General features: G+C 46.0%; 2 protein-coding genes across 5 annotated transcripts in view; both read left to right on the top strand.

The window, feature by feature from the left end:
* LOC149364737 (Na(+)/citrate cotransporter-like) overlaps positions 1–10,179 on the top strand; it is a 41,074-nt gene extending 30,895 nt beyond the window's left edge. For both annotated transcript variants that reach the window (XM_089574673.1, XM_089574674.1), the window contains exons 8-14: positions 17–136; positions 1,837–1,914; positions 2,726–2,833; positions 3,233–3,413; positions 5,073–5,234; positions 6,669–6,806; positions 7,600–10,179. In XM_089574673.1, the coding sequence (XP_089430799.1) occupies positions 17–136; positions 1,837–1,914; positions 2,726–2,833; positions 3,233–3,413; positions 5,073–5,234; positions 6,669–6,806; positions 7,600–7,773 (961 nt within the window). In that variant the 3' untranslated portion in view covers positions 7,774–10,179. The remainder of the gene's footprint in view (positions 1–16; positions 137–1,836; positions 1,915–2,725; positions 2,834–3,232; positions 3,414–5,072; positions 5,235–6,668; positions 6,807–7,599) is intronic.
* Positions 10,180–16,803: 6,624 nt separating this feature from the next.
* On the top strand, positions 16,804–26,399 carry LOC149364736 (myeloid differentiation primary response protein MyD88-like). 3 transcript variants are annotated; one of them, XM_089574670.1, is made up of 7 exons: positions 16,804–16,955; positions 17,866–18,357; positions 20,139–20,174; positions 20,629–20,664; positions 20,755–20,923; positions 23,639–23,730; positions 25,462–26,399. In XM_089574670.1, exons 2-7 carry the CDS (start codon positions 17,979–17,981, stop codon positions 25,824–25,826), a joined length of 1,077 nt encoding a protein of 358 aa, XP_089430796.1. In that variant the 5' UTR covers positions 16,804–16,955; positions 17,866–17,978; the 3' UTR covers positions 25,827–26,399. The 3 variants fall into 3 exon arrangements, with proteins under 3 accessions (XP_089430796.1, XP_089430795.1, XP_089430797.1); XM_089574669.1 differs by having other exon boundaries at positions 20,139–20,186; XM_089574671.1 differs by having other exon boundaries at positions 16,805–16,955; positions 17,990–18,357; positions 20,139–20,186.
* The last annotated feature ends 1,246 nt before the right edge of the window (positions 26,400–27,645 follow it).

Raw genomic sequence — 27,645 nt, 5'->3', positions numbered from 1 at the left:
CGATTCTGCGCTGCAGACTGTACCCCAAGTCCGGCAGCCTGAGCTTCGCCACCTGGATGATTTACAACGTGCCGACCATGATCGTGTGCGTGGTCTTCGCCTGGCTCTATCTCTACTTCCAGTTCGTGCCCAAAAGGTGGTGGTGGTGAAAACTTTTAATTTCTGAAATAGAGTTTGGGAGCCACAGAGTGGCCGCGCTACATGGTCGGCGTCCCTAGTCCGGGACACCGCATGACAATGCCCCGTCTCTCGCCCGTTTCACCAGAGCCCTTTGGGACTCAAGCGAGGAGCAGTTGAGAAGGGCAGTCTCCCATGCCTCTCTGGAAGGGGTAGGGGAAGGGGGGAGGTGGGGATTTTGAGTACACGCCCACACCATGTGGAAGATATCACAGGTCTCCCCACAGTGTGGGCATCGCCCATCCGTGTTAGGATCGTAATGCTTTAAGATTGCAGGACAGAGTAGAGTACCTGTCTGCAGGCGCCTTAAAGTTCGCTCCTCCGTCTTACTCAACCCCTTTGCAGGGGCCGGGAAAAGGCGGTGGATGTCGCTATAATGCGTTATAATTTCCTTGAATCGCAGCAGCGGCTGGTTAGTCTCCGAGCCAGAAGAGCTGGGATGAGTCAGTGCTCACTGCACGCGGCAGGGCCCGGGTTCAATGCTGGTCCACGTTTCAATGAAAGTGAAACACAAAAGCAAAGGGCGCATGTGGGATGTGCAATGTCAGTGCACGTTAAAGATTTAAAGATCGCCAGGTGGTCTAGATTAATCCGGAGCCCTCCACTATGGGGTTCATCATAGCCTGAGCCGCTTCGGGACGTTAAATCCCACATACCGTGCTACATACCAGTACCCTTCTCTGCCATCAGCGTATTCTGACATGTAACCTCACTTGTGCGGCTCCATGGCTTACGTGAGGTCCCATGGAACTTCACGAAAAATGTGTCAGCCTCAGATCTTGCAGAGTACAGCGCATTTTAAAAGTTCCCGACGACTTCACATGTTACGGGAACAACAGTATTAGGAGATGTGTAGTAGGGCTAATATGGCGTTACAGGGGCTCTAAAGGATTTAAACAGTAAGAGAATCATAGCTGTCTCAAGTCTCCATAGCTGCAAGTGCCTTGCAGAAGCTCCGCCGGTTTGGTCACAGATGGTTCCACTCTTTGAAGTGACACATGTGCGGATTCAGGACCATGTACGTTGTTTTTTGGTGCATGTTTATGTCTGCTGTACGATTTTTCCTGGGTTCTGTATTGGCACTTTGTGCCCGAGTTGGTCTAGGTATCGGCAGTGTCTGTGCGATTTGTCCAGGCATTTAAAACGTCTGTACTCCTACCTAATCTGGGATTCAGTTAGTCCGAGCATATTTCACACGTGGTACGTAACGCCTTGAATCTTTTTGTGCGAGCTCTCTGCCACATAATCAACCGGTCATCATAGTTTCACTAAGTGTCTCACGGAATCATCGGCTTGAATAAATTCTCTTTATATGGTCTGGCACCTTTTGAAGTTTACTGTGCCGGCGAACAGATGCCAGGTAAAATTCGATTAACGTCAAGCAAAGATATTTTGATCATCTTAAATAAGAGAATACACATCTGACGACTCATCATTATTTTGTGGTGAAGCTTTGAGAAATTCTTGCATCTTAATCGCACTTGACTCTAACGTGCACTCCGAGGTTTTACGTCAAGCCACAGTCTTATTTGAACGCTTTTCAAGTTGCTCGTAGCAATCAAGCTGAATCCAAAGTGTGAATCTAAAACCACATTCAGCGCTAAAACGGGCTTTGTTTCGTGCTACAGCTTGCCTAAATTACTGCATTCAACGTTTTAGGTTACGCGGACAAGATCTGAGCCCGGAAAGCGTTCGAGCTGCTATCAAGAAACGCTACAATGATCTCGGAGCATTATCGTGAGTATGATCCCTGTGTGGTTAATACTGCCCGGAAAAGCCATACAGAAACGCGGCATCGGAAGACGGGCACCATTCGCTCTTAAAACAGCTGAAAATATTGGCGACAGATTCTTAACTGGCACTTTTAGCGAAGACCGCAGACTTGCAGCTGTATTGCACTGAAATTAAGCATTAATTAGAAGACAAAGCTATTTTGGAGTAGCTACTTTGGCTTTTAGATTAGTGTATATTTCCAACCTTTCGCTAAAGATATTGCATTCTATTTCTTCAGGCTAAAGGTAAGGTGTTACTACTTCTTCCTATTCGCACTTTTCATAAAGGCGAGCGCGAGAAATGCGTATTAAATGCTGCTCGTGCTGTTCTTGTAGGGTTTTGGGGCCCCTTCAAGTCGACCGCCTGGAATTTTTGGCACGAAACACCACCATAATTTTTTCTTGTATAAGTCATGAATAGCAAATTTTTCCCTGTGTATATTCAGAGCATAGTGCGCTAATAGTGCTCATATCACTTGTTGATCAGTTTGCTTGTATAGAGCATGATCTGGTAGCGCATGGGCCTCGTAGAAATCAATACATCATTGATAGATCCGCCATGTATGATGATATTAATCGTATTCCTGTAGGCTGTGGCAATCACCTAGCACCTCAAGCAGCTAATGTAATTTCGGTACGACGATTTGGTCTTTTACCACGTCAATTTTCGCTCGGAATCTGAGCACAGATGCCTTGACAGCATTAATGCTCTTTTCGCGTTCATAACTTTTTTTGTTCGGGAGCACGAATTAACTAAGCGGCGCCGATTTTTCTAGGTTCCACGAAGGAGCCGTGTTGTTCATCTTCGTCATCATCGTATTGCTGTGGTTCTTCCGGGACCCCTATGTTGTCACCGGCTGGTCTTCCTTTTTCGCACTTGGCAAGTGAGTTCTCGAAGTTCTTAATTCGTCGGGTCATATGAAGCCCCCTATGATGGTACAATGCGATTCACAGAGAGAACGTCGTAGAGAAAAGTAGCTTCGATGTAATTTCACACTTCATCACAAGCCTTCGAAAGTGTTGCTACCGTGTTCGGCTACGTCCACGTGGTTCCACGTGGTTATACGTTGTTCTGTGTGGTTCTAACTGGTACATCTACGTGGTTCTCTTCAGGGATCGTTCCTCTAATATAGCTGATCATAGCGGCAGCTCGGGCCTCTACGGCATATCGGTGTCTGACGCTTTCCAGTAGGCTGTTTCTGGAGAGCGCAGAGCACAAAGTGCAGTGACACTTGTTTCCCTCGCGAATGCGACAATGCACAGTGCGTCGTGGCGAAGTGCAGGAAAATCAAGGACGCGACGCCAGCTATGCTGTTCGTGAGCGTGCTGTTCCTGGTTCCGGCGCGGCCGGTGGCCGATCCTCAGGGCCCGGCGCTGCTCGAGTGGAACGTGGTGCAGCGGAAAATCCCCTGGGGCGTACTCCTTCTCATGGGTGGAAGCTTCTCCATGGCAGAGGCGTCCAAGGTACGTCGTCTTCCTCGGGGCGCTCAACGAACTTCGGTAGCCCGAATTAGCCCTGGTGGGACAATAGCAGAGCTTGGTACGGTGAAATGCAGAGCGCTGGAAGCAATTTCCGCGAGCTTTTCGACCATACTCTACTCGCGCCGATATGTCGAAGATCGAAGCTACTGGGACTGATGATCTAAGCTCTGCTATTTATGCACAGTCATATTGAAGACTTCGGAACCATCACAACGATTCTGCTATTTTGTACGTTATTATCACCTATCGGTTGAGCATGGCGTCCAGGATAGTTTCGTGTGGCTGTAATATATGCTACAACTTTTTGTTCAGCCTTTTCTTTTTAACGCGATAGCGTTAAGGAACTCGTGCCGCGGAAAATCCGGCGTCGCCGTCGTCGACATCGTTGACCCTTAGCGAAAAATCCCCAGAGAAGCAACCTAGGAGGAAGGTGGGCCATGTAAGTCACGTGACCTTGTGGCGTAATTACAACCCACCGGATTGTGAGCAAACTGCTCACCGTGGCAGGTGGCAGTTAAATTAATGATTGGTCTCGAGAGGTTGCCCGTACATCGGTAGGGTCACACAAGCCTCACCTATGGCAGCACCTGTCATCGCAGTGCAGTTAAGCATTACTTAACCGCTGCGCCACAGAGCTGGTAGTGGTATGTGGACTCGCCCCGATCTATAAATGTGAAGTATAGGCAATGACCAATTCTGCATATATGGTCATTAACCCACTAACGTTATCGCGTCATACCCTTAAGGCGAAGCTTAAGTGTCCCCTCCAATTTTTTTTTTATTTTTGGGGGTAAACGGGTAAGGGGGGGGGGGGGGGGGATCTGATCAGTTGCACGCCGTGGCTGTGTAGAAGCAGCTAAAGAAGTAAAGCGTCGAGTGATTACCATAGCTATCACAGACGCTATGTTGGGAGTCGTCCGAACATTGACTTTTATGAAACCATGTAACTTTAGCAATAATCCGCTCCTTATGTGCATTCATTATTTTTTCTATAAATGCCTCATCCTAACACAGGTGAAAGTCTTCAAAAGCGTAAAAATCTTAATAGTCGTCTTAAGTACCGTTACGCATGTTTTTGTTCTCGCTAACCTTGACATTGTCCATCACCTGCCCGTCATACACGTTCCAAGGTAGATCTAAACCTTAACGACGTGCTTCCTCTTACTCCTCCTTAGCGTGAGCGAATGCAGCAAGTGTGGTCAGCTGACCGAGAGCTGCTTCGGGATGGTTTAGAACACATAATACAGTTGCAGTTTGTTAGTCCGGTCCTGGATCTGTTACGGCTTAAGGAATGTTAAGGAAGGTGGTAATGGTTTATGGGGGTTTGAAGTCTCAAAGCGACTCGGGCTATGTGGGACGCCGTAGTGAATGGCTCCGGTAATTTCGACCACCTGGGAATCTTTAACGAGCACTGACATCGCACAATGCCCGGGCCTTTAGAGTTTCACCTCCATCGAAACTAGATCGTCGCAGCCGGGATCGAACCCGCCTCTTTCGGGTCAACAGTAGAGCGCCATAACCACTGAGTCACCGAGGCGTGTTAAGGAAGGGGTAAACATCGTTTTCGTGAACGTCGGTGTTCAGTTATCCTCCAAGTGCATCGAATCCAAGCACGCGAAATCACGCCGCGCCTCATTGCAGAAATCTGGTCTCTCCAAAATGCTGGGTCAGTACCTGACGGGACTGGACGTGCTGCACCCGGTATTGCTGGTGGCCGTTCTGTGCATCTTCACCACCACGGTCACCGAGATCGCCAGCAACACGGCGACCGCCAGCGTGCTCCTGCCCATCACAAGCTACCTCGTAAGTCTCAGCCTTGTTAAACAGAGCCTTGTGAAACACATCTTGGCTGTAAGGGTGACAATTAAGCTGAGAAAGTTGGTGTTCATAAGGAGCCATGGCCAGCTTAGCGTTTTGCAGACGGACTTATTGTCGTTCAGACGATACAGTGAAAGAGTATCGAAACAAAAATTGCGGAAAAAGAAGAGGAACTATATGTCACATTGCTCTGGGAAAGAGGCAAGAAGGAGTGCATGCCTCCCTTCTTCCCCATTTTCCCCCAGCACGTGACATGGCTACAGCACGCTTGCCTCGGTCGACCTGTCTGCTTTAACTGTCAATAAGTTCTGCCTGTATCTCTATCTTCCTCTCTCCCTCCTAAAGCGACACTTCAGGGCTTTAATCGCCGCTTCAAGCGCCGTAATGTGGATACCTAGATTGCTTTAGACGCCGTCCTGCTTCTGAAAGGGCACTAGTAGAGATATTTCATAACAAGCGCACAAAGTTTGGAGCCTGATGACGAGAAAAAAATCTACTGTCAGCGCCAAGTGAAACGTGAACAAGACTATGGAAATGGGATAGCAAAACGAGAAGATTTTATTTCATGAAGACTTAATCCTAGCGAGCTGGATTTACATTTCGATATCGCGAAATTCACTATGTGGAAATGTTAAAGGACCTTTCCAGCATTTTTCTTTAGCAACTTATACTTTGTATTTTTGCATTTGTGTTTCTATTATGCTGCTTGCATTTCATTTAACGCCGATGATTCCTGGTTTGAAGGTTAGCACAGGCTAGGGGTTACCTGGATGTTCGTTCAGGGCGTAAGTTCCGCCTTGCATTGCTTCTACTTTGTTTAAATTCCCCTCTTCTGTCTTCTGCACATCGTGAGCAAAGAGGAGACGTTATGACGCACGATATACTAGAATGATCGATCTGGGATTTTCGGACAAAGATGTCTAAAGTAATATATTGTCTTTTTATAAAGTTCGAAACTAGCATTAGACACGGGAACATTTCGCCATAAAGTGAGAGACAACGTGCGGTATGTCTGTTCAGTGTGAGAATCTAGATCTGTGGCGATGAAAAGAAAATGAAAAAAATTGGCAGTGGTTTAGCTCTGGTTAAACCTGGATGATTGCAAAAGCAACGAGGAGAGAGAGAGAGGCGATGGAGAGCGCGCGGCAGCGGCGGCGGCCCCGGCACGCTAGCTATGCGCCGCTACTGCGCATGCGCAACTGGCGAGTGCGGCGGCACTTAGTCACCCGCGCAGCGGCGGCGCGCCAGCTGTTCGCCGTGTGACGTCACTGCTCCTCGCGCATGCGCAGTGTGGCCTTTCGTCAGCTCCGCGAAATGGCTCAGCGACTCACGTAGTGTTGCTTTCGCAACAGAAGTAAGGAACATGTGGTCTGGTTCCTTCTGTACCCGTGGCGCATTAAATTTTTGTTAACTTTTCAGGCGCAAGCCTTGAGGATTCACCCGTTCTTCCTCATGATACCCGTCACCGTGTCGGCGTCGTTCGCCTTCATGCTGCCCGTCGCGACGCCTCCCAACGCCATGGTTTACGAGCACGGCAACATGAAGCTCAAAGAAATGGTAAGCCAACTGGCATATATTCTGCCGGATCAGAAAGACGCCGGGCTTCTCGAGCCAACCATTTGTTGTCATTGCACCTCTTTGGCCAACAACCGACCGGAAAAAAAATCTGCATGTCTATACTTCATGTAAAACACTTTTAGGAGTTACATTTTTAGGATTTAAACGAATTATTCAGCCAGCGAACACCAAAGATAATTTTAAATTGACTTGCATATCGGCAGGATTAATTTTTTCTCACATAACGAATTTCCATGCTTTGCAAAAAATGGCGGCTTTTGGAGGCTCCACAAGGATTTTCACTCCTGCGCATATTTTTTTTCACAACACATATTCTGTTTTACACGTACAACACCGTCAAAAGTATACACCCTAAAGGGTAGTCTTGCGAGGCCTGCAGCGTGGCTTGGAATGCATCCTCGGCGAGCGTAATTTCTGGAAAGAGGAATGGTTTCGCGTCCTCATTCCTCCCAGTTTCTTATGCGTCACTTCTAATATCGTATGTATCGTTATGAAATTCGGGTTACCAGCTTTATAGTGCTGTCGAGAAAATTTCTTCAAGGAATGATATCCATGTAAAGTTTTCGCTCCTGGGGCTGCATTTTCTGTGTTTTTATTTTTACGTTCTCCTCTTCTTCCCCTTTGCCACTTATTAAGCATGGCTTTGATACGATAGCCAGCGGAGACGTCACAGGCGTCTCCTTAGGCCATGACGTCAGGAAAAAAAATGAATTACCATGAAAATAATCATTTCATTAACGGCCCCTGACTTTCCCTTTTTATGCTTTTTCAGGTAAAGGCTGGAATTGTGATGAACATCGCCTGTATCGTCATCGAAATGATCGCCATCAACACTTTGGGAGAGTGGACTTTCGGCCTTTCAACCTTCCCAGCTTGGGCCGAGATGGGGAATTCCACGCTTCTGGCGAAGGCTGGCAACGTTTCAATGGCACCTTGCGCGTCCTAGTAGCGCATTAACCGCGCTTAAACTACGGCCTCAAGTACCTGACCGAAGCGATTTCTATCGCGCAGTGATTTATGTCGCGCACAAGGTGTACAAAATGTTAAGAGCTACAACACCCGGACTTGTGCCCGACGAAATCTACGAGAAGCGACCTCGACGCGACGACTGGGTTGGTCTGCGCACGGCTTGAACCGATTCCGCTTACTGAATGGTTAACAGTTTCACTGCAGGGACATAACAAGTCGCTTTTACAGGTTTACAACCGCTGGCACTCTTTTCTCTTCATGGCAACAGCAACTGTCACACGACGTGGTATTCTTTTTATCACTTTAATTGGGTACCGCTGTGCACAGTACATTATTGCATTGCTGAAGCGAGAAAAAATTCCTCGGCAGACTAACTCGACTCAGTGAACATAAATCTGTATTATTAAGCCACAAGTCCCAAATTTCACTGAGTGACACAGAAACATTGTTCTTCACGTACCGAATATGCATGTGCCCGAATATCTACAGAACGAACGCCTCAAATTAAACCTTTCGCTCGTGCGGACTTTCATGCTGCACGTCCACACGTCCTCAATATCAATTTCCAGGTGCAGAGTAGATGCCTGCGAATCGGTGTCGGAGATATTCTTCGTGGACATCTGAAGTACTTCATGTGGAGGAGAAACTAATTTGTAGGTGTCCTCACGCCAACAGTGTAATAATTATAACGAGTGAAACGATAAAATTAACAGATAACAAAACTGTATGGACATGTATGTCCGAGGAACATCCACTTAATAGACATCTACAGGAGAGAATAGCAACAATCTGAAATGTGTGTTTTTTTTTTAAGAGGCCTTTTGCGGCACGACGTTTTTTAAGTGCAGGAAACATGGACTGTTCTTTTTTTCGCACATTTTTTTTGTGAAATTTTGCTCGTTGTTTTCAACTGGCCCTATAGAAAACTAAAATTTTACTGGTAATATGAGCGGAGGCTATAGCGCTACCTAACAGACAAAATCTGCGTCTGGCCGACTGTGCTAATACTTCTGCGGTGAGCTTACGGGGTCAAGATATGTGGGCACACTTTAGGCGAAAAGTTACAAAATATACTACTCATAGGCTTTATTTTCGCTCAATGAACTAAATGTATGTTCCGGACGCCCGCTGTACAGCCAAAACAATTACCTATCAATTTCCTACGGATGTATGTGCTGCAACTCTGTGACATCGCTCGGTTCTGAACGTTCGCGGTTTGCAGTGGATGCTCTGAACGCTAAGGCGCATCTCCATGGGGCCATCCGAGGCGCACGAGCGCAGCGCCTACGCGTACGTGCCGGAGCCGATCTGCGCATGCGCGAGGCGCAGACGCGAGCTGGCCGGAAGTGGCTCACTGGTTTTCCGTCGATGTGACCAATCAGAGAACGCGCTTCTTTCGGCATCTTGTACAGGCCATCGAGTTGCGTTTCCGACGCTTGTCGCGGCGCGGCGCTGGGCGCGTAGGCGCTGCGATCGTGCGCGCCTCGGATGTGCCCATGGAGATGAGCCTTTATAAACAAGCGCAGCTTTTAGTCACTCACAGCGTTAATTACGGTGTTAATCGTAGCGAGGGCGCTGCAATCGAGTTTCACCTGCACTTCATCTGTCTGTTCCTTCTTCACAACTCTAGCTAGCTCACCACTGTGTTCTGAAACCAGTCGGTGCATTGCCAAGCCCAACCCCTTGAGTCAGCGTTGTACTCGAATCATGTACGTTTCGCCACCGCTAATATACGATGACATAGAAACGTTCCTCAACATACGCAAAAAGCCGACGGTACAGCGTTCTGTGAAAACACTGCAGTGTCCGCTAATATATTACTATTACAGACATGACAAGAACGGAAATGACTCGGCAAAGAAGGGTAAAGCATGAAAACATCTTTAATATGTCACGGATTGAGACTCGCAACTACAATTGCTTTGAGTCTATAATGCCCAAGACTCACGTCTAAATACTTTGTCAGTTCTATAACTAGGCTAACAAACCAGCTTTTCTCCCTCGACAAAACCTTGTAAAACCTTCACGAACCATTTGCAGGCACGAGCTGTAGCTGTTCACAAAGGAAAGCCATGTGTGAGGCTATTATTTTTAGGCAGTTGCCAGAAATAGAGCTATGAGGCGGTCAAAGTGCTGTTACTGACAGTGCGGAACGCAAACAATGTGGCGCCAGCATAATGCCGCAATAATTTACTGACTGAGCTTGGCAACTATAAGGCGTAAGAAGGTAAAAATGTCAGTGTGTACTTTCTGCAATTTTCATTGGAGCAATGGCGAGTATCGGCAATTTTTTTTTTACGATTGAAAAGTCGTCTGCATCCTAAATTGCGTCTGAGCATGCAGATAACTGTGCACTTCAAGTAATAAAATTATGTCGAAGCCATTTCTTTTCGTTTCGATTTCTCCTCCCTGTCAACACGAGACTGTCATTCTGCGGCGCATCAAAGAGTCGAAACATACGCAGAGAGCAAGAGAAGGAAGCTCTCAATGTGGTGCTTCTAGACAAATTCCCCGCAGCTGACAGCGAAGTGAAGCCGCAATGGTCTCATGTTACCACGAGTCCACAAAGGGCGTCTTTCGCATCGTGAAATGGAAAGCACTTCTGTGGTTCTTTAATGTGCATTGACATCGCACAGTACACGGACCTCTAGAATTTCGCCTCCATCGGAATTCGACCGCCGCGGCCGGGATCGAACCCGCGTCTTTCGGGTCAACAGCCGAGCACCATAACCACTGAGCCACAGCGGCGGCTTTCTCTGGGACACTTGACTGATCGCACCAAGGCTCGACTTGCCGATGCGCGGACTGACTACTATAACCCCTGGAGGTGCGGTGAGCATGCCGCAGCATCTCGACGTGCGAGTAAACCGCATATTTAAAGTGAAGTTTCTACTTTCCTGCCCCGAATGGATGGCTGGCCGCGAGGGAAGCCTCGGAACACACGAGCTCGGTCGCGGTCGCGGCGGTCGCATTTCGATGAACGCGAAACGGTGTGATTGTGCGATATGACTGTGCGATGTCAGTGCACGTTAAAGAACCCCAGGTAGTCGAAATTATCCGGAGCCCTCCACTACGGCGACCCTCACAGCCTGGGTCGTTCTGGAAAATAAAACCCCATGAGCCGAACCACGGATATGAAAAACACTCGCCACAGAAGGTAGTCCTCCTACCGTATACGAAGGTAACCACACTAGTTACCCCTTCTGTAGCTCTTCTAAGTACAAGCGCATCCGAGCTGTGGACTCTCTGAGCACCGATGAGAGACAGCACGCATATCCGCAACTCGACGAGTGCGTCGACTGTTATTCGCCTCTTTGTTTGTCCCTTTATCTTTCCCATCTTTCCGCTGCACCCGTACGTGCTGCCTAGCTTGAAAAATCGAACAGATAGTACACCACCGCTCCAGTCCGGCCGTGCAGATAATGCACCTTGTTCTGCGCACACAACACCCGGGAAGGAGTCCATGTCCAGATTTATGTCCAGACATAACCTTGACTTCACCGAGTCGCAGGATTGAGAGAGATGGAGGCGTACCGTACGCACGTGCACATGAACTGTTTACTTCTGAACAAAAGATTTCGGTCGGCGTCGTCTGTTTGCAGACTTCTACAAAACGAGTTAGAAACAATTGATTGCTTCTAATAAATTACATTTTCTTCGAATTTTGTAATCTATTGATTACTTTTTGTAAGGTGAGCTTCTCTCGATAATCCTTTTTTTTTTGTCAGAAATCGATTACTAGTAATCTGTTACTTTTTCTTCCAAAAAAACTAGTTGCAACCAATGGTACAGCATCGGCAACGACCTAGGTAGCAAACACTAGTGTATCGTGGAATTCCGTCGCGCTAGAGAAATTAGAGCGACACAGTTTAATCTGCGGAGAAGCGCGCGCGAGGATGTCCGCACATTCAAGCCCGAGCGGCCTGGATTTGATTAACCCCGTACAACGGAATGCCATGGTTTGTGAGCTGGGGCTTTGTCCCTTTAGATCACAAACAACAGCGAAGTGCGCCGCTTTGCATGGCTCTCTGATCAGTGTCGCAAGGTACTGGTCACTGTCGCTACTCATGTTTTCACAAAGAAGCGTGTAAAAAATACCGAAATCCGGAACACAGCTGCAGGTGAAACTGCTCATTCTCGTCCATGTATACTTGTACTGTATGCTAATAAAAGGCAGGTGAAAAATAATGTAATAGCAGTTTATTACATCTCCATAACTGACCAATTACTTTACATGGGTTGCAAATAACCACAGAAATATATTAGACTTCAGATGAAGTAGCCGTAATTGTAATCGGTTACTGGTTTTCTGTAAAATGTACAAGACTGTTTGCGAGTCCTGGATGTGGACGGTCAGGCTGTCTAGCTGTTCTGTAATGTGAACTTGCCTGTTTCCCCCACATTGCTGCCCACATCTCTCTGTTTGGCTAGAACGCTGTGTGCTATGGCTGCTGACTTAAATGACGATTATGTCTCGTCCCATATCAGTGCACTAAAAGGGCTTTTTCACGGATAGGGCGATATCAGCAAACCAGATGGTCGAACGCAGTGATCGCCGTATATTCGGTGGCACTTTGCATATACGTCCTCATGGACAGGACAACGAAAAAAGAATTTTCGCAACGGCGGCCACTCTACTGACTGACTGCTGCAGAGCTAAACGCGCACTATGCGAAAACTGCTTGTTTTGCGGGTCGCCAATACTGCAGACGACGCGGATTTATAATTAGTTCTGATCAAATCTGGACCTGGACCTAGACTTAGTATCTTAAAAGCAAGACTCCGTGAAATGCCATCTCTCTGTCAAATTCTAGCGCGAATAAGCCAGCGGTTTAAGCGAGAGAAGCAATTTACGGAGCGCGTTTAGCGTCGCAACTTTCTTCTCTCCATCCCGTTTCGAAGTTTCAGGCGCTCCCATGTCACGCCTCCGCATCTCCTACAGCACCAACAACTTAAGAACTCATGCTTTCAAACTTAAAACACCTATGAATGGAACGTCCAGTTGTAGTGGCGAAGTTAAAGGAAGGGGGCGGTCACCCCTCTCTCCTCGAAGCGAGAAATTTTCAGTGGGAAGACCATACGAACTCCAATTTTTCGGCGCGGAAAATCCCAGTAATGCAGTGCGCAAATATGACCACAATATGACCGCACGTAGAAGGAAAGTACATAGTTAAAGCTTATTCTTCATTCAGGTAAGCTCAGCGAACATAACTATAATAAAAGAACTAATGCAATAACTGCCTTCTCATAATAATTACTATATGGAGAAACCTAGAAAGTAGTAGCAGTATATAAATGGTTTTAATGAAATAATAAATGGAAGAAAGATTTTTGCTTCCCCGGCATCTGCTATCGCTGCTGGAAGCACCTGAGCTGGTAGGGAGGGGATAGTAGAAAGGACACGGGGAAAGGTACACTGTAATAAGTCTATCTGCATATTAACATATTAACAAATGTGCGGGTCGCACGCGCGTGATAGTCTGGTTGAGTACAGTACACGCACACGCGCACTACACAATGCACAGAACAGCTGGAGTGGGGCGTCCAGCTGATCGTCGTCCAAGGTAGCACACGCTGAGCGTTCGGTCACTGCACGTAACTAACTGGCGGAGAACAGGCGGGACGTCAAGCCCGTCTGTTCGAGGAATGAACAGAGGAGAAATGAAGAAAATAATTTCTGCAAATTGAATGTACTACACTCAAATTTCCCACCTCTCTGCACCACGATGGCAGCGCCGCGAACGCAGTGGCTTTACAGGCAACGTTACTAGAACAAACTCCTAGTAACGTTGTTTACACGTACACTTTGTCTTACCGAACTCTCTACTTCAGGGTAGCTGTGGAGCTGCCCGACTGCCGGAACATGGACGAGCGTGTGCAAAATTATACGGAGATTGTTGAAAATTATAGGTTACAAAGGAGACTAGTGCCACCACCGGATAAAAGTCTATCGCATGGCGGCGCCTCCAAGCTGGGAACTTCGAGCAACAAAACGATAAGTGCTAGCACTGTGGGGCGAAAGGGATCCTCGACCACATAATCTGGGAATGCGCTAGCTCCCCAGGGCTAAAGCAGATATAAATTGTAGAGAAACCTGGGAAGCCCTGCTGCGGAGCGAGGCCCCTGCTCCACAGCAACAAGCCATCCACCTGGCGGAAGAAGCCGCGAGGAGTCAAGACAGTACACTATAGAGTCAAGACCTTTTCACCTGCGGAGGTCCCGGCCCCCGTCACCAAGGTATAGCCAACATAACCAAGGCCTGCATGCCGAGGACGGGGAGTAGGGGGTCTCCTTATCTGGAAGAAAATAAAGTTTAGAACATCATCATCACCTAATAAACAAACCTCACTTTGTAAGGCATTGTGCAACTGTGGTACGCAGCTTCAGTAGAGCAGTAGATATACATGCGTTTTTGAGGAAGACTTGCATGTATGCTGACATAGCAATGACATACCAGTAGCGGAACTTCTAAAAGAGTCCATGAATAAAAAATTATGAGCCGAATCGGCCAAAATTTTGGTGTTTACGGATTGCCGCGATGCCCGCGGTCAGTATTGTGAACTGCGAACGTCGAGATTGTTGATGAGCGCACAAAGGCCTAATAACAAAATCAGTGAAACATATTCATGAAAATTTCTTTAATATACCAGTCGGACAGCACCGGACGCGTAATTCGGAGGTCGTGGGTTCGGATCCCACCGGCGGCATGTGGTTGTTTTTTCTTCTGCTTTTCTAATTAATTAGCTTTAAGCGATGACACATTAAGTAATAATCTAAATTGATCAACACCACAAAATAAATAAATTAATTTAAAAAAAATCCCCTGTGCCCCTTGGTTTCTGTGGCTGTTGGCTTCTGTCATATTTACAACGAGCCCCTCATTCCCCTTCCTTGTTTGCTTAATTGCTTAGCGAGGGCCTCGATTCTGGCAGCCTTGATGCCATAGGAAGCATAAGAGGGTTCTCACACAGCTTCCACCCTCTCTGTTCGATGACGTTCTACGTCACACCTGCGGTAAATCAGGACGTTCTACGTCCGCCGCTTATGAACGTGGGTGGCGCTGATGAACACTCTCAAGGTTAGGTTACTTGTAAACATAAATACCCCCGAAAGCAGAAGGTTTGACAGCCGTCGCCGTAGCTCAGAGGTAGAGCACCGGACGCGTAATTCGGAGGTCGTGGGTTCGGATCCCACCGGCGGCATGTGGTTGTTTTTTCTTCTGCTTTTCTAATCAATTAGCTTTAAGCGATGACACATTAAGTAATAATCTAAATTGATCAACACCACAAAATAAATAAATTAATTAAAAAAAAATCCCCTGTGCCCCTTGGTTTCTGTGGCTGTTGGCTTCTGTCATATTTACAACGAGCCCCTCATTCCCCTTCCTTGTTTGCTTAATTGCTTAGCGAGGGCCTCGATTCTGGCAGCCTTGATGCCATAGGAAGCATAAGAGGGTTCTCACACAGCTTCCACCCTCTCTGTTCGATGACGTTCTACGTCACACCTGCGGTAAATCAGGACGTTCTACGTCCGCCGCTTATGAACGTGGGTGGCGCTGATGAACACTCTCAAGGTTAGGTTACTTGTAAACATAAATACCCCCGAAAGCAGAAGGTTTGACAGCCGTCGCCGTAGCTCAGAGGTAGAGCACCGGACGCGTAATTCGGAGGTCGTGGGTTCGGATCCCACCGGCGGCATGTGGTTGTTTTTTCTTCTGCTTTTCTAATCAATTAGCTTTAAGCGATGACACATTAAGTAATAATCTAAATTGATCAACACCACAAAATAAATAAATTAATTTAAAAAAATCCCCTGTGCCCCTTGGTTTCTGTGGCTGTTGGCTTCTGTCAGGTAAGTCAAGAGTAAGAGAAGGAAAACCCAAAAAAAAAAACGTTTTTCAGAAGGTAATGACGACAAACTACTGGTGTCTTCGGCTGACGGCACTAGTGGAGTTTTCTACGCACTCGTGCGGTGCCCCACGTTCGGCTGGGTGCCACTCGTGCAGTGCCGTACATTCGGGTGGGACGAGCACGACACGCGTGCGCGCCACCGTGGAGACCGACGATGGAGCGCAGTGCAATCCCGTCGTGCAGCGCGCGTTAGCAGACGACGCTGTTCACGCTCGTAAGTTGACGCAGCATCGACGAAGAGGAAAAACGGACGAAGCATTACAAGTGGGCACATTTTATAGAAATGTTGAATATTATAGCGGCTGCAATGCATTTATTCGCGCTGCAATCACGCAGCCACCGGCCGGCGAGCCATGTGCCTTCCCTTATGAGAAAATTAAAGGTTTGTCAATATTTTTTGTCTTGCAAGTTCTGCCTTAGCTCTTGCAGCGAACGGCATATTCTGTTCATCCGGCATGTCTGCACTTTATAACATCGTACTTTTTGCCAACGTATGCACAAGTTAAAGGATATCAATAAAGCGACAATGTGGGGCGCTTAGTGGATTGAGAATCACCTGCTGATATTTTCAAAAGAAGCTGCAAAGGCGTATGCATCGAAACCGGCAAGCATAACGCCTTGGTGTGGTGTCTTACAAACCTGCGCCCCCATAATTAATCGCAGTATCTCACGAGCAGGCTCGTAGGTCCCGCGTTTCCCGCCGATTCTATCAACGCCTGTTACAAGCGCGGTACTGAGCACTGTTCTGAAGAGGCTGTGTTGACTGCGCTCGTTGGCGTCGGCCGCTCGTAGGAATAGCCTCTGAGATCATCGCAGGTCTCGGAGGCCTCGGTTAACAGACGGCAGAAAGAGAAACGGCACTCTGCGAGTGTTTCGCACATTCAGCTGATGTGCAAGAAGACGTGCCACTCGTGTAGTATTTGACGTCACTTCCTGCTCACCGGCACGGAGGCAGTGCGTGTCAGCCGAAGACACCATACGAAAGCTTTTATTGACCACTTCCAGACGGCGCAGACATCTGTAAGCCCCAGAAAATGGCGACCGAGATTAGTCATTCTTTTTGAAGTGGGGTTTCCCAACTGGTATAGTCTGAGCTCTGTCGAACTGAGACAAGTGACGGAATTTCCGCATCGTTGTCGCGCAGTTGGGCACCTGTTGCTTCTTTTCTCATAAGTTCGTTCGGTGATTTCCACGTTTTTTTTAATGAAGCTGTAGCGGTTCCATGAGCGTTTACTTCCACTGACACCAGGTATGCGCTGTTTTGTAACTACCTATCGATTACTTTTCTACTTGTGCCGTACACATCGATTGGTCAAAGAGCGCATCGCGCCTTCCGTTTTGGGACGGCCCGTGTTCACTGTCAGTTTTGTGCATAGCGATAAGTTGTGAACCGCTATGTGCACACATTCTTGTCTACGCGGCATTGGCAGTCTGTTATGTTTCCGCACGGGCCGAGCACTTTGAGCAGCAATTGGTTCTATCGGTTGAGTTTACCGCTTTTAACTCTGGTTAAACCAAATCGAGCAGCAGGCAGAGTTTCGAGCAGCAGTATGCTCATGGGACGCATTGACAGTGAGATTCCTTAGTGATTTAGCCTTTAAGGCTACTGTGATGTAAAAATTATTGTCAGCTGTTTCACAGAACTGGCCTATGAGCCAGCTGTTCATTGCTGCGGCTGTTGAGGAACATCCGGCTTACTGAAGGATTTACCCAGGATTTACCCAGCACAACTAGGTCACGCACCACTAAGTCGAGCTCGTGCGGCCAGGGCGGGCTCACTGTGTCTATCCGTAGTGCTCAGGTATCTTCTCGGGGAAAAGCGTCATGTACGTTGCTCGCATTAGTTTTGTTTTATGAAGTGAAATATTAGGGCGTAAATAAATGAGGTACCTCACAGTGTCTAATCATACTGCTCAGGTGTTTTCACAGAGAAACGTCTCATAGTATCGCGTGTGTTCGTTGTTCACTTCAATTTCGTTAGGATGCCTCATCATTGCCCATATATGATATGAGTGCATAGCAAAACCATATAAATAGGTGCATAAACACTTTGAGCAAGTGAGATAAATGCTTTGATGCATTGGCTTACTATAGTTCTCGCTGTTTTATCTGAGGCATACTTGGTGGATGTGTGTACACCCTCTCCTTTTCTTTTTCAGGGGCACTATTACATAGTCAACAGAGTGGGCTATACATAAGGCAGATGTTGCCACAAAATTGGCTCAGCATCATGTTTTTCTGTTAGAGGGGTGCCATTCACATCGCTGCGTTGATGCCTGACAGGCCAATCATGGCTTACCCAAGGCTCACGGGGCAAGATGCCACAGAGCTGACACCAGACAGCTGCCAGGATGTCCCGTTAAGTGCAGTGGGCCTCAAGTGCCGGTCCATACTTGCCATGCGCCTGGACGTACCTCAGCTGCTTCTAGGACCGTCAGGCCATCGGGATTGGCGAGGGTTGGCGTTATTGGCACGGTTCAGCAGTGATGAGGTGGAGCTCCTGAGGGAGCAAGGGAAGAGCCCTACGGCATCTCTTCTGGACCAGTGGGAGATGCGATCAAGCCAGCATACGGCAACTGTTGGACGGCTTGTGCAGCACCTGATGTGCCTGGAGAGATACGATGTTCTCGACGATACCAGCGCAGAGCTTCGTAAGAGACAAATGCTGGCATCATTTTGTGCACTTACTTATTTTTTTATGCTTGCTCATTTTTATATCCTTAAAGCCTTTCACAGGTGAGTGCTGACAGGAAATTTTGGCATTGCTGTTCTTAAATGTGGAAGAATTGGTGGAAGCATCAGGAAGGTAATTTCTGTCCTTGCTAGTACAGCTATAGAAGGAAAGTTATTGTTGAGCAACAGGGGAAACATCAAAGTTGAAGTGAATGCTACCGTAAAATGACAAAAACATAAGCGGAAACAATAGGTGACCCTTCTAAACTAGATCAGCACTGTGATTATCACAGAATAGGCTGAAAACAAAATATTAACAGCGTAAGTAAATATTGAAAGATTTAATGTTTACCTTCATTGGAAGAAATTATGGTTGTTGAGGAGCAACTGTAATGTAAATACGAGTTGTACGATTTTGTGCAGCTGCAAGGGCTTGCGGTAAAATTGGGATTGGTAGGTTTACCTGCATTAGCATCACTGTGTGGCTTGGGGCAGACAAAAATATTCAAAGTAATTAAGTTATAGGAGTCAAGAAAACTGCAAAAAGAATTTCTCCTTATATGTTCTGGCATGTGTTTGGTTACAGTCTGGGCTGACTGTGCTGAAATTCCAGTCTTTTCAAGTGACTCTTGATCGTCACAGCCATCGTTCAACAACTGAACGATGGCTGTGACGTCAAAGAGAGGTAGGAGGTCATGTGAGGCATGGAAAAACTGCCATATAATCGCTGCTTCATCATTTTAATTCACTACAGTACTGAGGCCAGCCTTCCTCAAGAGCTGGAATGATAGTGAATGCAGAAGCACCGATTGTATTTCAGTTTTTCATGCCTCACGTGACCTATTACCTCTCTTTGATGTCACAGCCATCGTTCAGTTGTTGAAACCGAAACCAAAACAGCACGAGAAAGAAATTTTGATTATAAACTATTTAGCAGCCGTAGGAGAGTACCGCAGGGTAATTCATGTATAATAATGCCCTACGCCTCATTACAGAGAAGAAAACATGCACCCAAAAGTTAGGTGTCTATACTCCTTTAACCTTTTCTGACATCTATCATGTTCTACTATGGAAAAAGAATTTAAAATTTATGCATGCTTGGGATTCCCTGTTTCGCAAAAATAACTTGAATGGCTCAGAAACTTTGGGAAATCACGCACGGTGCACACTTCTATGCTCATGGAATAACAGTTCCATTCTTCAGAAAAACACATTTATGCCCAATTAATTATTTTTTTTTATCATCCGAAGCTACTTCCGCAACGAAGACTCGGTTTCAGTGTCCTTTAGTAAAACAATACTTCGCATGAGAGAAAAAAAATTACAGCACCAAACAGCACTCTGTAAGTGCACCGTAAGGCTTTGTGACGTGCATTTTTATTTCTTGTTTTGGAAAAGCAATTCATTTTTCTAGACGTGAATAATTCCTGCTATTCTTTCCAGCAGTGATTTGAAATGCAATTAGCATCACTGACTCCGTGAAAACTGTGCTAGACAGTTTGAAAAAGATTTTAAAATTCGCGTGGACGATTGTAGATGCCTTGCCGCAAATGGTTAATTTAGGTATTGCTTAATTAAGAATGGTTGCTGGAACTGTGGACAACATATGTTTTGTAGGGGTAGCCTACAAGAATCCTTGAACCCATTCTTGGTTGAGTGAACTTGCGTTGCTTTTTGGAGCTTCGGATTTTACTAAAAGTGCCTGGATAGCTTGTTTTCATGATGTTAATTAGTGTTGTTATCTCATGGCTCTTTTCAGGGCAAGACATCGAATTCTACCGAAAAAAACAGTCAGGTGAACGTTCAGGTTTGGGGACAGATATTTTTATGCTTTTTTAGCTGTATATCATTTAGAGTATTATATATTATTATGGGAACTTTAACTTGAAATTTCCTTTCATGTTGATTTAATATCAGAAATTAGATGTTGTTTTGCATCTTGTTAGTGCTTTCGTTACGGTATTATGCTTGATTCAATGATTACTGCGCTTTCGTGTTTTATTGACTACTCTTGTGAAACAAAAAAATGAGCTTTTCTCAGTTGGATATTTCTTGGGAGAGCAGCGCCGCTAGTTGAAGAAACCATTTAACTTTGTTCTCTGCGTGTTTTAATTGTCACTGTAGTTTTCAGTTTACTAAAAATATACTAGGTTGTTCGATGTTGTTCTGTTAAACATGGTTTTTGCTTTTTGCTATCATTTGTTTACCAAGGAAAATGAGGCATAACTTGCTCAAAATTTGATTTCCAGGTGTCACCCAGAAGTCCATGACCAGGTCATCAGTGAGTAAGTAAAGCTATTGTATAAGTGGGCAAAGTTTGTCAATGTCCCCACTGAACATGTTATGGCTCTAACACCTGTAAACTTCAAACCCAGGGATACCCATATATGATGCATTTGTCTGCTACACTTCGGAGGACTGGCCAGCTGTTGAGGAGCTGGTTTACCGACTGGAATCCGAAGGCTTCCGCCTCTTCTTACCCAACAGGGACCTAAAGGCGGGCGTACTTCAGTACTCCACATTCTATGAACTCATGAAGAACTGGTAAATAGGCTTTTGTGTGAGCTGGCTTAGGCTTTATGTGTTTATAGAGAACAATATTTTACACAAATGAACTTGCAATGGGTAAATGTGCGTTCAGAATTCATCGCATCTCTTGATAATCCAAGTTTTAGCACGGTAAGATAGATCATTTGAACATTGTGACACTTATTTGCAGATGTCTGCATTGAGTAGTCATATTTCTTAGCATGTTTAGTGTGCAATGAAGAGTGGTTCATTGCATTCCGAGCTACCAGAGCTTGAACCTTTTAATTTTTCTTGTTAACAGAGGTGTAATGTATGAGGGGGTGCTGACAAGTCTTAAGCTTTACTGAGAAAAATTGGCAGTACAGGAATGAAACTTGCCAGTTCTTCAACGTATTCATCGAAGGTACTATCGAGGACAAAAGTAGTATGCTCCACAGGGTGGGTGCCGGAGCAACGGGAAACTGCGGCATTTTGGCGAGCTAAAGCACGAAACATTAAAACGAGCCGAGCGACATGCCTGCTGATAAGGGCTTTTTCTTTAGGTCTGCTGCTGATAAAAAATTCATTACACCAGGCACCCCTTTGGCGTGGAGCCTGTTGTGATTGCCAACTACTTCAGTTCATTGCCAAAAAAAAAAAAATAGAAAAATCTGGTTTAGCGGGATGAAATTAGGCCCAGATTTTTCTAAGATGATAGGTTTTCTAGAGAAACATTTAAAGTTGTCATTGCTCATTCAGATGAAAGCAAAGCTCGACTTATCAGCACCCCTATGTACCTGTCAATTGGACATCTGGCATTCAGTTAGAGAGCTGATGTGAATCGTCATTTGCATTGTTATCACTTCTGTTCTATTGTTTGTTCTTTCTGCCATCACACTTTTCATGTCGTAGTGCATGTAAGTACTACTAGTTACAGTTGTGTTTCTTACAGAGCTTCACATACACTCAGATGTAGTCAGGTTACAAGTAAGTCTTTTTTCGTGAGGAAAGAAGAAAGGTTTTCTGCTGTCGTAATTCTCAAAATTCTTATTGATTGTTTCAAAAGGCTTGCTAGTAGAAGTTTCTTTTCATGTAGCAAATTTATGAAGATCTGTCTGGTTTGTTGGGGTTAAATCACTACCAGAAGTTAGGAAGATGGGATACATGACAATACAAAACAAAATCAACTAAAGTCAAAAGGGGGAGCCTCAGTCTGCTAGCCAAAGTTGTAACAGAGGAACTTGTCTTCATCTGGGCAAGTGAGGGCAGGAATTAAGTACGGCCTTCCTGCTCAGGACGAAAAGTGAAGAGGAAAGACTAGCGAGGGAGGTTAAAGCGTCCAATGGAGAGGGCGATAGAAAGAACTAGAAAAAAGATGTTCTCCAGTCATAGAAGCTGCGACGACTCTCATGGAAAAAGGGAAGTTGGGTTGACCTGAAAACGGCTGACAAAAAGATACACAGCGGACAGCTCACACACCACACAAGAACGGGACAGAGATTCTGAGAAAGCTGTATAGCTTTCCTTTGTAGCCGTATGGCAGTGCTCGGGTGGATGTCAATGAGTAATTACTCCCTTATTACAAATCTACTCCACCTTGGGGGATTCCCCTAAACATTTGACTAACAGAGTTCCCACTTCGAGTTATTGATCAATTCGCTCTTGCCCTACCGTAAGCTTGCCATCCCGGTTAGCTCAGTTGGTAGAGCGATTGCTCCAGTGAAGCGGTGGTCCTGGGTTCGAGCCCTGGACCAGCACGAATTTTTCTTTGACTACGAAGTTTCTGAGAAAGCTGTATAGCTTTCTTTTGTAGCCGAATGGCAGCGCTCGGGTGGATGTCAGAGTAATTACTCCCTTATTAAGGATTGGTTTCATTTCAGAGAATGCCAGAAGAAATAAAAAGTGTGGATGGGCAGAGTGGGGAAGAAAAGGGTCACTAAAAAGTGATAGCAGTGGGTGCTGAGTAGAAGGTAGAAGTAGATCAAAATGAAAAGGAAAAAAAAGATGAAAGAAATGAGAAAGAGGTGATATGAAGGTCAACCCAACTTCCTCTTCCCATACCACCTGTCGCAGCATCCATTCCATTACAACGCCCTTTTCAAGTTCACGTTTGTCACCTCGCAATCCTCTGGACTCCACGCCCTCTCCCTCCTCACTAGTCTTTCCTGCCTGCTCGGAGGCAAGGCCCCTTTCAACCCCTGCCAATGATGACTGCACTTGCCCATTTGAAGACAAGTCCTCTTGTCGAAACTTCGGTTAGCGGACTGAAGTTCGTGCTCTGACATTCTTAAATTTCCTTTCTGTGGCCAGTACTGTGGGGACATTGTAGATGCATTGTGCGAGTGTAAGTCTTCATGGCAGGTACATGGTTGCCAGCTTTAGCAGAATTATTCGTAAATGTAGCATCAACCATGCGCAAATCGCTTGCAAGAAGTACTGGTGTCGACCACTGCCAGTTCCAGCTTGAAGAGTTTGTGAATGCAGCTCAACTAACACCACTTTATTCCTAGTATTTTACTGGTTTCAATGATGCACTGTCATTTCACAAAAGTTGATAATTGTGATCGATAAAACAATTTGCATGTGAATTGAAATTACAAGACTTGAAAGCAGCCCGTTCACATTCATTGCTGCCACGTTCTTCAGTTCTACTTGCACAATATAATTGGTTTTGTTTGGCTGATTTGTTCCAGTTGTGTTTGTTACCAATTGGATTTGATTTTCATTCTTCAATTTATTTTATTCCTTCAGGTGCAGGAAAACCATCATTGTATTTTCTCCAGAATTTCTGCAATCAGAAGAGTGCGTTGTGCAGAAGAGGTTAATTGAAAGCATAAACCTTGGTGAGTCAAGCACTATGAGCATCAGGGACATTATCTTTTTAGGTGCCGAGTTCAGAGCATTCAAATTCCTGTGAGATGCTAACACATCTGTTGCGAGCTTAACACGTTCACTGCGGCAGCAGTTTTCGGACCCCATTCCCTATGCTTCGTGGCCCACCTCTGGGTCACCTTTAATTTTGTAGGGTGCGTTGCAGCAATGCCCAGGGGAAAATGCGGTGGGAGCCTAGGCGAAGCCAACTTCTTGGAACTACCAAAAAAAAAGCAGTAGCGACTTGGCATGTGTTCTTTTTGCTGGCTCTCTGAAAAATGTGAGCTGTCCCCCGACTTCATCGCACTACACAGTATTCATTGTAGCACAGTATGAATGCAAGACATGACCCACCGGTGACCCATGCCGCAATGAAGGTGTTAAAATACAGGCAACTCTCAATAATGCGAACTTGAAGGGGTCTGAGGATTAGTTTGAATTTCACGAAGTGTGAATTAAGGGGAGCATTTTTAATGCACTTCATACTGACAGGACCAAAGCCCATCATTTTGAATAAGGCTGTTGATGGGTATATTTGTGGCTATATTCGACAACAACTTTTCCTGGCAATGAAAGGAAAGGTACAGGGGCGAAGGCTTTGTTACCATGTCACTCCACCAATAGTTCGGCCGCCGCATGATGGCCACTCTGCATGCTGCCTGATTCTTGGTTTTTTGCTCTGTGGCTGGAGCAGCTAACACCAGCTATGGAAGCTTCTTGAAACTGGACACGCCTAACATGTTATTGTAATCAAAGAAACTGCATTTTTCATGACCCTGTAACTTTTAAAGTTTGCAGGTCTGTCAGAAATATGCAATGACGATGTACTGTGTCTTAAGAAAAAACTAATAACCTGGCCGCGGTGGCCGTGTTTCGATGGATGCAAAATGCAAAAGGCGCCCATGTGCTGTGCGATATCGTGCTAGTTGAAGATCCCCAGGTGGTCGAAATTATTCCAGAGCCCTTCACTATGGCACCTCTTTCTCCCTTTCTTCTTTCCCTGCTTTATCCCTTCCCTTATGGTGCGGTTTGGATGTCCACTGAGAAGTGAGAAAGTTACTGCGCCATTTCCTTTCCTCAAGAACCAGTTTTCAATTTTCCTCTGGGGATTTTATTCTGCTGGGCAGGAGGGAAGGGCCTGTTTCGGCTCCATACTTTCTGCTCCATTGCCTGAGAAAGTTGTCCTGGATTACAAGTAAACACTGCTTATGAAGGACATAAAATCAGCTGGAACACAGTTGATCGTGGCAGGAAGAAACAGAAGACACAACAAGCACTAAGGTTACAGCGCCTGTTTTGTTGTCTGCATTTCTTCCTGTCACGGTTGTTTGAGTCTGTTGTACCTGGTGGTACAAGCAGGGACATTTTATTTTTCAGTGCTTTTGCTCATCCCAGCATTGTTTGTATTTGTGCTCTTTTATGTTGCATTGATGTCAGCAGCCGTCTAGCCGAAACCAGTGTCATTTCTGGACAATTTAGAGGCATTTTATTTTCACTAATGTAACAGAAATAGACGCCATCAAGGTGCCACAGGAACCGTGAAAAATGGCTTGAGGCTGAAAGAAATGCAGCAAAGTGCTGGCAGAAGCGTTTTAGGACCCCTTAAGACACTGAATTTCATGTTACTTGAAATTTATCAAATGAGGAAGTGTGTGCAACCTTCACATTTGTTCACGCGCAGTTCCATTGTTTTTCCTGTGCAGAGAAAATGCAACAAAAGTTAATTCCCGTCATCATCAAGCCGTGTAAGCTGGATGGCACGACATGCATGATCTCCAAGATCAGCCTCTGTGATGACACGGTAGCCGAGTGGGGTTGGAATAAGCTTATTGCATCCGTCCGGTGCAGCGACTCAGTGTTTGTCCCGTCGCCGCGTCCGAAACCTGAGAAGAAGCCACGGCCCGTGGAGCCAATGACTCCCGTGGGAGTCAGTCAGGCTGGCGTCACCAAAACGGCAGGGAACAAAAACCGCGTGTTGGACGTGCTGCGCCCCTTATTCAGTCGGAAGAAAGGCAGCAGTGTGTCCAGTGCTTCAAGCGGATTTCAAAGCATGCCCCAACTGGAGTGATTTACCAGTGATGTGTTGACAGTGCCCTGCATAGTTTCAAGCCACCTTCACGCTACCACTACCCAAACTTTTGTGTGCCATGTGAAGTTTGTACTGAGAGCTTTTTATTGAATGAAATTTTTTGCAGTTCACTTCATGGATTTCGTCGCATGTTCACATACTTTTCCAATCAAAGAAATTGGAGTTGAAAATGAAATCCGAGTGCCTGGCTGTCTGTGCGATTGTCTTTGTTTTCACGTGTGAGTGGAGAATTCATTGAATCTTTTACAAGGAACTTCCTGCTTGAGGGAACAGAAACTTATACAACGTTTATGAGATGCCCTGCTCAATTACAAGTTTTTTTAGGTATGTGTGTGCGATTAGGGGCTGGTTGTTGTATCATAATGGAGAGCCATTGTGTGGCGGGTCTCAAAATGTTACCTCTGGTGGAAAATGTCACAAGCCTCACAACAGTCAGTGTGAGCACAAACTGCTGTCCTTGTTAAAACAATCCCGTTACCTTATGTGCAGCATTCAACACACTGTAAATGTTTCTGAAAAACTAGAAAAATAAATTTTGGTTTCTTACATGAATTGACTTTGTTGCTTGCAGTTAGTTTGTGCATGGCGTTTCAATGACAGAGCAGGTCGCCAACTTACCCAGCGCAGTTGAACAGTTGGCTACTATTCATCTTGCTCCTGTTGCAGTGAAACGAGGCTTTCTAATCCAGTCTCATAACACACTAGGCGAAAATTCTGCACACTTCAGTTGGAGACCTAATAATGGTTGCTTTAAATATGTGTACATCAGAAAGCATGCCTGTAAGAAGTGAAGTAGCATTTCAGTGCCGGAAGCAAGTGCCTGAAGCAAGTGCCTGAAGCAAGCAAGTTTTGTGGCTTCCCCCTTGCTTGCATGAAGATGAAGTGTGCAGGGTTTTTTTTTTTACCATTTTGATTTTCTGAATAGACCTGTGATAATCTCGCCTGTGGTGCACTGTTTAATGCTAATGTGTATAGGAAGCACTAAGAAAGTTCTTGATCCACATCAAATTGGAGGCGAAATTCTAGAGGCCCGTGTACTGTGTGATGTCGGTTTGACAAGGAAACTTCCAGGTAGACAGCCAGCGCACACTCGTTCATGTTCCGCTTGTACACAGTTTTCCCTGTCCTGCTTCAAATTTCCACCATAGAAAACTCAAGATTTCACTTTAGGTTTGTTTTGGTCATGGAGACAATTTTGTGCTTCCCCTGACATGTTCTCTGACCATTCTCTTGTACCGCATTTACTCGTGTAGTCTGCGCACTACTTATTTATTACTACCCGGGTTTATAAAAAAACTTCTACTCACACAGTTTGCATTACCTGCTGTGTCAGACCATCAGCATGCACACAGGTGCACTCAAGGCAGGCTAGGAAAGATCTGTGCGGCCACGTTGCTGAGTGCAGCTGTGAAAATGAGAGTGGCAAGGGGACGAATTGCGTCGCTTGCGCTGGCGGTCGCTTTCCGGGACGAACAGTTCCCCCGCACGCGCTGGAATCCGAGCTGTTTTGTGTGCTGCTAGACACCGGGCCGCACGCGAGGGCACTGTTTTATTGCCTGGTATCGCCATTTGCCTCCGACTGCTGGCTTCGCAACTGTTACGTTGCACGTTTTTTGCTTTGAGCTGTGCACGCGCCATCATGCCTTCCCACGGAGAACTGCATAAAGTGGGGCGGTGCGGGGGATGTGGTATACCTCTCATATTTGGAGCCTTTATTTTGGCCAGTGAGGGGTGCGAGTTTTTTAGGACGTGTTCTCTAAATTTTCATGTAATTTGTGTACCCCTTTTTCAGAGCCTT

The sequence above is a fragment of the Amblyomma mixtum genome, chromosome 2, assembly GCF_055824585.1.
Source record: "Amblyomma mixtum isolate Tamu chromosome 2, ASM5582458v1, whole genome shotgun sequence".
Classification (NCBI taxonomy): Eukaryota; Metazoa; Arthropoda; class Arachnida; order Ixodida; family Ixodidae; genus Amblyomma; species Amblyomma mixtum.
This window is presented reverse-complemented; position numbering and strand designations above follow the sequence as displayed.

What these genes read in the sequence shown, in the direction of transcription:
- LOC149364736 (XM_089574669.1), top strand. Translation starts at nt 17,979, where the DNA reads ATGCCTGACAGGCCAATCATGGCTTACCCAAGGCTCACGGGGCAAGAT. An exon ending in TATGAACTCATGAAGAACTG is followed by an intron (nt 20,924 to 23,638) that starts GTAAATAGGCTT and finishes TTATTCCTTCAG; the next exon opens with GTGCAGGAAAACCATCATTG. An exon ending in AATTGAAAGCATAAACCTTG is followed by an intron (nt 23,731 to 25,461) that starts GTGAGTCAAGCA and finishes TTTCCTGTGCAG; the next exon opens with AGAAAATGCAACAAAAGTTA.